Source organism: Belonocnema kinseyi, chromosome 8 (genome assembly GCF_010883055.1).
Source record: "Belonocnema kinseyi isolate 2016_QV_RU_SX_M_011 chromosome 8, B_treatae_v1, whole genome shotgun sequence".
NCBI classification, from domain to species: domain Eukaryota; kingdom Metazoa; phylum Arthropoda; class Insecta; order Hymenoptera; family Cynipidae; genus Belonocnema; species Belonocnema kinseyi.
Genome location: NC_046664.1, coordinates 45,019,406 through 45,028,313, shown reverse-complemented (window position 1 = coordinate 45,028,313; position 8,908 = coordinate 45,019,406). Strand labels below are relative to the sequence as shown.

General features: G+C 33.8%; 1 protein-coding gene across 1 annotated transcript in view; it reads left to right on the top strand.

Annotated features, from left to right (window-relative positions):
- The window catches only part of LOC117178470 (glycine-rich cell wall structural protein-like), a 45,011-nt gene extending 37,706 nt beyond the window's left edge, over positions 1 to 7,305 (top strand). The window contains exons 4-6 of the mRNA XM_033369897.1: positions 7 to 779; positions 5,902 to 6,006; positions 7,210 to 7,305. Of these exons, the coding sequence (XP_033225788.1) occupies positions 7 to 779; positions 5,902 to 6,006; positions 7,210 to 7,305 (974 nt within the window). The remainder of the gene's footprint in view (positions 1 to 6; positions 780 to 5,901; positions 6,007 to 7,209) is intronic.
- The last annotated feature ends 1,603 nt before the right edge of the window (positions 7,306 to 8,908 follow it).

Here is an 8,908-nt window from a genome sequence, read left to right as displayed (position 1 = left end):
GCGGAGGAGGTGGTGGAGGAGGTGGCGGAGTAAGTAATGACGGAGGTGGCGGAGGAAGTGGTGGAGGTGGATCATCTGCAGGAGGTTCTGAAGGACAAGCATCGAATAGTAATGGTTTTAGCCCATTAACAGCCGGAATATTCGGAGCACTAGGAGGAGCAGTAGCAGCAGGAGGAATAGGATATAGAAAAAATCGAAAACTAAAAAAACAATTAAATGGTCGTGATGGCTATAGTCAGGGTGGATATGGTCATGGTGGATATGGTCATGGTGGATATGGTAATGGTGGCAATAGTCATGGTGGAAATGGTGGAAATGGTGGAAATGGTAGTAATAGATATGATCGTGATAGATATGGTAATGACAGATATCATGATGATGATGATGATGATAATGATTATGATAGACATAGACCTGGTCGACATGTTGATCATGATCGAAATGATAATTATCGTGGAGAAAATAGCGGTGGTCATGGTGGACAAGGTGATAATCGTGCAGAAAATAGTGGTGGTCGTGGTCGACAAGAGGATCATCATGGTGATAATGGTGGTGGCCATAGTCAACAAGATAATAATCGTGGAGAAAATGGTAGTGGTCATGGTCGACAAGATAATAATCGTGGAGAAAATAATAGTGGTAATGGTCGACAAGATGATCATCGTGGAGAAAATGGTGGTGGTCGAGGTGAAGCTGATCCTGACCACAAACGCGATGTCCGTGGCAAGGAAGACAATAATCCTGTTACTAATACAATTGTGCACCATCATGTGACTTATGTAAATCACCAAAATGGTCAAAATAGGAATCAGATTAAAAAAAATAGAAAAATAAATAAAAAATATAAGAAACAGCAAAAAAATATAAGAAAGGAGAAAGCAATAAAAAAACAAAAAGAAACAGATAAACAAAAACAAGAAAGAATAGAAAAAGAAAAACAAAAACAAAAGACAAAAGGAAAACCTAAACAAGGAAAAAAAGAAATAGAAATTGAAAAACAAAAACAAAGAGAGAAAGAAAAAAAAGAAAAAGATAAAAAACAAAGAGAACAAAAGGAAAAAGAAAAGAAAGAAAAAAAAGAAGAAAAAAGAAAAACTAAAGAAGCAAAAAAAGAAAGAAGAAGAACAGTAGTCGTAGAAAAAAGAAGGAAATTAGTCGAAGAAAGAAAAGCAAAACAAGACAAGAAAGAGGAAAAAGATAAACAAAAAATAGAAAGATAAAGATAATAATCATGTAAATCCTAAAATAGTTGTAAAGTATAAGCCAACTACATACTGCTAACTCTCGTTTTTTAATCGTTATTCTAATCTACTTCTTAATTTTAAATATTGTCTCAATAATATATAAATGTTTATTTTTAAAATATTAAAAGGTATAAACAAAAACGTTATGGATATTTATAATCAAAAAATGTCGGTATGTGAATTGATTACCTTTTTCTTAAAATACCGGATTATGTGCCTACTTACATATGAGGACACTCTACGCACAACGTTTTTTGTTTTTGTCATACAAAAGTTTTTTTATTTAATACATTCAACCTGAGATGTTCATAATAAATTCATGTTCACTTCGTGTTTTTTTATTAAGTAGTTTTCCAAGAAAGTTCAATAGATACTAATTAAAAAAGTATATCAATATAAAAGTGTGCCCACTGCGCAGACACATTTTTTTGGCCGACTGTGTGCACTACTCGCAAGTTTTAGTGAGCTTCGAACGCATGCCTGTCGATTATCGTGCTTCACGCTAGAAAGAATCTAGGGGAAGGAGGGTCGAGACGAGACGATACACAAAAGCTTTAAAGCTAATTAAATTGTAACCTGTAACAACTTGCAAAAACAAACATTCGTTAAAATTCTCTCCAATTTATCATTCACAACTTGTACATATGCTTTTGTAAATGGAGCAAACTAAATTTCCAGAAATTAAGTATCAAACAGTGTGGGATAGGTGAGGCGCTATGGAACACGCGGCGGGTGAAACAGAATGCATGGTCGGGCGGTATGGAGCAATTAAAATATCAACTTTAATTTGCAAATAAATTCAAAAATAAAGGTAAAAATAAGCAGCGCATCACAAATTATTCCCTGAAACACCAACTAGCAGAGGTATAATTTTAAAATACGTATTTTAGACAGTACATAACCTAAAGAATTAAGGCAAATGAAGGATGAAGGATATTATGGGAATGGGAAATAAGCTTAACTTAAATACCAAATTAATTTTTTTGCTAGTTTTTATTTTTTATCCACGTCAGAAACAACTTATTTTTTTCGTTTATAAAAAAATTAATGAAAAGAAAATTAGACATGCTTCGAAGATTTATATACGACGAATTTAATAAGACGAAAATTGCAAACGCTTGAGAAAGTATAGACAATATTTTTCATCAATTATTAAATCTCTTGCAACTTCGAAGCATGGAGAAAACCTTTCACACTTGTAATGGTACTTATACTGCTGTTATAAAAAAATAGGAGATAAATTCTTCGGTAACTGCAATATTTTTAACATAACGATCGATTCGCTCTAGAACGTACTCTATTAAGTAAAATGTTCATGACTAGAAACTGAAAACCGATAAGTAATACGGCACCTGTTGTAATACTAGTTGGGATTGGTGTGCAAGTAGACAAACGTTACCAATACCTTAAGTTATTTTCTTTCAGGGGATCCTATTGCACTTTTCTTCATTGGAACTTTTGGTTATTTTTTTTTACAAATAATTTTCTTTCGACTTTCTGACAGGTACTGTTCTCTTCGGTTCTTAATACTGATACGATCCAATTTTATACGTGACAGCTTTCTGTTGCATTTCTTCTTTCAACTTGAACAAAATATTTAGAAACAAATGATACAGACAGAAAGTTGAAACACAAATATTTGAAATAAGGTAAACAAGAAAAGGTTGACACAGAAGTCTGCAAAATCGAATTAAATAACTTTAGTATTATCAGAACATTCAATTTGTGCATTCCATTTGAAACACAGCGGAGATTCATGAAACTATTCCATTCAGAATTAAAGGAATGTGCAATCTCGTCGATGATTTGCGACTGCAAAGTTGTCGAATAAGTTGAAACATCTTACCTTTTGCATGATCGACCTCGACCTCATCAGGTACGCCCTCGTGAGCTACTCTTTCAATTTCTAGGCTTTTCTAAAAGAGACTTTTAGTACTCTGGGCTGGATATTATTGTCGCTGTTACTTCTTGTAGTCCGCGGCGCTGCACAGTGGGTCAAAAAAATCTCCGTGGACTAATGGATTTTCAGAAGACAATTATTATCCGATTCTAACTTTTTTATATAAATGAAAGCTAATAAAATTTCGCATCGAACTGTTTTAACTGTCATAAAATTAAAAAAAATATATTTAATTTTTTATAAACGAATTAATGAATAAAAATGGTTTCGTAGGAATTGGCGGCGATTCATTACTTGATTTGCACTAAGTGTGGACAATTTATGTACGAAATAGTTTTTTAGTCGAATTAATAAAGGTTAATAAATAATGTGCTATTTTAATAGCAATTTTTAGAAGTACAAACCTCATTTTTTCGAGGCAACTAACTGTAAATAACTCACTTCTAACTAACTTCTTTATAATTAAGATGCTGCTTTTTTCACGGAATTAACAGCCAGTTATTTAGCAATGATTTTTTGCTATAAATCGATAACATTTAGGAATTGTTTAACCAAGATTAACTAAAAAATTATGTATTGTTTGATAATGTTAGTGAATTTTTCATGGATGTTTCATTGGAGCATACGTGTTTTTTGGTGCCTGGAATATGAACAACGTAAGTGTTACCCCAAAGATTGACATAGCCAAATTTCATTTTTGTCAATTCATCATTACGGCAACCGCCGGATATTTCAAAAATGGCGACAACCTATGCACAAATTTTTTTCATGTAATTTAGAATTTACCATAAATTATTCAATTTTTTCTCATTATTTCAAAAATAAAACAATTGATATTTGATCCAAAAAAACATATTAATTAATAAATAGTGGAATTTTCCGCACAAAAATATGAATTTTTAACAAAATAGTTGCATTTTTGAGCTAAATGGACAAATTTTCTCAAAAAACTTGAATTTTAAAATTTTCCAAGTAATGATTTATTATTTATTTACTATTCCAGATTATAATTTGTTAACACATTCTTGTACAAAAATACAGTAATAAATAAGAACGTATATTGACAAACTCGATTGACAATATTTACGGGAACTTAGGAGCACCACATGCCATTTTTCCAGATAGATTTTTATTTTCCAATTTCCAACGGTCAAAACTCTTTTCTGCCCAATTTTTCTCTAACTGCATCAATTCTCAATAGTTTAGTAAGCAACAATACGTCTATGATAAAATAGATTTATTTAGTGTTGGTGCTGCACTCCTTTAACTACCCAGCTCTCTGCATGTACATCATTCGTCCATTAATTTTCATTTGATCGATTTTTTATGGGGGATCACAGAAATTGACTCGATTCTATAAGAAGAAATTTATAAACTTTGTTACCAAACCATAAAAATTTGTTGTGGTATTATATGAAATTGTAAAAAATGTAAGCAAAGTCAGTTAATGTCAACTCGTGAATCTAAGAACGCGAAAATTTTTACTGGGTGCAAGAAGAGCTTCATTTGGATGTTTTGGCTTTAAAAATATGCCAGAATGATGCACTATTTTTTAAACGATTAAAAAGTTTCAGTTTGAAAGTTACATAACAAAACCACAAGTTGCGGAAACCTAATTTATCTTGTGTTCAAATTTTTTGACCAAATTTGTACAAATTTCTACACAAAAAACCATGCATTCGTACAAGCCAAAAAAAGAAGTAATTGCCGAATCCAATAACGGGGTTATTGGATTTAGGGTAAAAGTCTATATTAAAAAAAAGTTTTTGAGAGATGATTTTAAAAACTAGTAATCACAATTTTTATTGTATTAACCTTGGCTTCGAAAATACTTCTCAAACATACCATCTTATAAATGGAGAAAAAGGAAAAGTGATTTATAACCTACTTAATACTTGTTTAATATATCATTATCATCAAAAATCGGCATTTTTCTTATGCTTTTGTTTAACATGGTAATGAATAAGAATTTTATAAAATTTACAATAGTTCAATTAATATTCACAAAGACATAACACGAGGAATCGAGAGTGACCTTTATATAATATAGAGAAATATTAATAAAAAGTTAAGTTTTCATGATAGTGGGTCTAATTAAAAATGTATGAACATTAACTCTGGTGCTAAGGTCACGTGGCAGTGGATTCACCCCTGGACTTTTGGTTTTAAACTTGGAAATTCACGAATCATATTTCCGCTAGAAATCAGTACATATTCTTTCAAGAACGATTAGCATCCATAAAATTACAACGAACAAAAGTTCGCTCTCAATTTTATGTTATAATGTTTTTGAGGAAATAAATTTAAAAGTTATTAAAAAAGATTTTTTTATGTTTTGGTTTCAATTAAAAAAAAATTAATATAAGTAAGTTTATACATTAAGGCTTTTGGTTTAAAATATTGTAGGTATGTGTAAATGTGAATTCTAAACTATAAAATTGTTGATATTACAGGTTAAAATTAATTAATTAATTGAGAATTTAATGAAACTAAACCCTTCTAAATATTTCAATATGCGATGATATTAATAAATTTAATGCTTTCACGATGATTTATTTTGATAACAAGCGACATATCAGGTTTCACTCGTGTAAAAGCTACGAATTTTGCGGACGTTTCGTGAGCATTGCAGTTCACGAAACATCGGCAAAATGTTTATGTTTTTATACGAGTTTAACCCGAAATATCTCTTGTTATCAAAATGCTTAAAATAAGAATTGTTTATTGTTATAGATTTAAGTAATGAATTATGTGAAGACTTATGCGGTTACGCAACCAGTATCGTGCAATGCCACACACAATAGGCCTCTCTCGGCTGGAGACAATGGTTCAGTTGGGATTGGAAATAGGACTGAACCGAGGGTACGTTCAGACATATGAAATTCTTTATCAAGGACAAATAAGATTATACAGCGACCATACCACCCGCTCCTGCAAGACCACCTTTGCAGATAGCTGATACTGCCAAAATGAGAACTAGGAGGTCAAAAATTCATCAAAAAGTCTTTCTGAGAATGGAAAAATTAGCTGAGGCTAATACTGCTCTCCCTGATTTGCTCCCTGAAGATGTTGATTTCTGGAATCTGAAGTTTTTAGTTTACGAGTCTCTGATACTTCAGTACTTCAGTACGTCTGAGTAAAACTCGCGAATGTGTTGCACAGATTCTGTTTAAGATTCAAACGGCGATACGACATGCATCAAATGATCAGTAAGTGATTAGCTATATAACATCGAAAAAAAAGTTCACTACAAAAGTTAAGGCATTAGCTCGAAACTTACAGAAAGCAAATCAAACGCTGAATTAGTGTAAACTGCTGACTATCAAGTAGCCCTGGACACAAAAAATAAGAGCTTTTTGATCAGTTTAAGGGCGCATTGAACTGCATGTTAAGTGGATTCAGGAAAAATCCAGCTTTGCTACTCATCCTTCCCGCCTGTTCAATAAAACCTCATGTGTCGTTGAAAATCCATCTATTCAACAAGAGTTTTAAGTCTTCTGGGAACAAGTATATGGAGATACTCATAAGCCAGATGAAGAATCTTTAGATATCTCACTTTTTCGTAACTTTTTCCAGAGGCAACTGTCGCAAGGATCGGAGGAGGAGTGTCGACTAATTACTGATAAAGAAGTAAAGAAAATTATCACTAGAACTAATGTAAGAACTTTACAGCGCCAGGGCTACATAAGATAAACAAATTTTGGTGAAAGAAGTTCACTTCTATTCACCAAGATCTAGTTCGTATAGTTGCTACATTCTTGAACAGAGAACAACCCATCCCGCTGTTGGTTAGGATAACGAAGCACGGTACTCACCAGAGATTTGTCAAATACAAATAATTAACGGCCCATAGCTTGTTTAAGCACGTGTTACAAAGAGAACCTGTTAATAGACAGGTGTATTACCCAGAATTCTACCAGGTATCGATGTAATCTATTCATGGCTTAGATTGAATACCGAAAGAAATTTGATGTCACGAACCACGAGGTACTTATTAAGCTCCTTCAGTGCCTGGAGGTGCATCCAAATATAGTAAGATGTATGAAAGAGCTTATGTTCTTGTAGCGGACAAGATTTGTCATAACATCTGACAGAAGACAAGTGACTACCAGCTACGAAACATATAAGAAGGGTTCTTCCAAGGAGATTCTTCAGGTCTGATACTTTTCTGCATATCACTCTTGCCTTTATCTATTGTGCTTCGAGGCGAAAGCTCTTAGTACCTATGTGGCCTGCTAAATAGAAGAGAATTCAAGGTCAAGCACCTTTTATATATTGACGGCCTTAAACTCTTTGCCTGTTCAAAATATGACCTTAAAATCCTTGGAACGGCGGTAAATAGGTACTCTTAAGCATATTGGCATCAGCTTTGGACTAAACAAGTATGCCTGCGACAATCTATATAAAGGAAGACTACAAAAGGCATTATCGCGTCAAGATCAGGATCTTGAACTCATAGGTGAAAATACCATTAACTTTTAGATAATCAAGAAGCATATGTATATCTTGTAATAACGCAAGTGGAAACCGAAGATGCGCGTGCGATAAAGACAGCCCTTGATAAAAGGATGTCACCAAATTCTCAGAAAAATTTGGACTTCCGAATTATCTGGGAAAATTAAAATCCAGGTGACCATTATTCTGGCCGTTCCTATACTGCTCTGTACTTTTGGTGCTGTACACGCAACTTGATGAAAATCCATTGAAGTCATCACCCTCGAGCTTCCGTACCTCGTATATACCTTTTCCGTGAAAAAGAGAGTAGAGATTTGCCGATCCTAGAGTGTCTTCATTAGAGAATAGTTCAAGCTACAGCCTGCACGGTTGAAAAAGCACATATTCTCTAATACGACTGGTACATCAACATGAAGTCATTAATGTTGCGGCAATTCTATACCATTCCGTAGATAGGGCCGCAAAGGAGCTTGGTCTCCTATTTGGTTCTATCGAGACTACACATGGCCTAGCATCACTGACATCTTTGCTACTTAAAATTCGTGTGCAGGAAGCAGAATATTCGCTTCCGCTAATAGAACATGCTGCCAAACCCCTTCATGGTAAATCATACAGCATTATACGTATAGAAGAGCTATTGATGGGTCTGTCCAACATGTTTTTTAAATCTAGTGGATTGAAATCTGAGTTTCAGGGATTTATTTTCACCGGTCAAGATGGCGTTATAGATACCTCAGTTTACCGTAAGTGCATAATGAATTTACCTGTAGGCAATCACAACTGCCGATTGTGCTAGCAAGGGACTGAAACACTTAAGCATATTCTCAGTAGATGCTAAAAGTATGCATGCTACGGGTATATAGACGGACACAATGCGGCTCTAAGAGTGTTATATTATCATTTTCGGCATTTCTATCATGTCGATGTAATGCCATTATTGCCCAAGGGTAACTGGAGTCCTTGTAGAGAATGGTCAGTCTAAACGGGCGAAATATCAAGCTTTTCTTTTCTAGCGGAGCCGGCTGTACCAAGGTGATAAAGTCTATCTGATGGTTTTGATAATCGGTTTCCTTGGAGGTATGAAAGCTTTATTTATTAGCCAACTCAAAAAAATCCCAGTTTGTCAGTATCAGACTCATTCATTGCGAACCAGATGCGAAAGGTTGTTTTTCTGGGTTCACCTCATCTGGTCACGCGATTCGCGTTTACAATTGAAGCCCTTTATTTAAAATTTTATCGAATCACATAAGTCTAAGAACAATTTAGGTCCAATTTCTAAAACTGACAGTCGCAGATTTAAGGTAGTAAT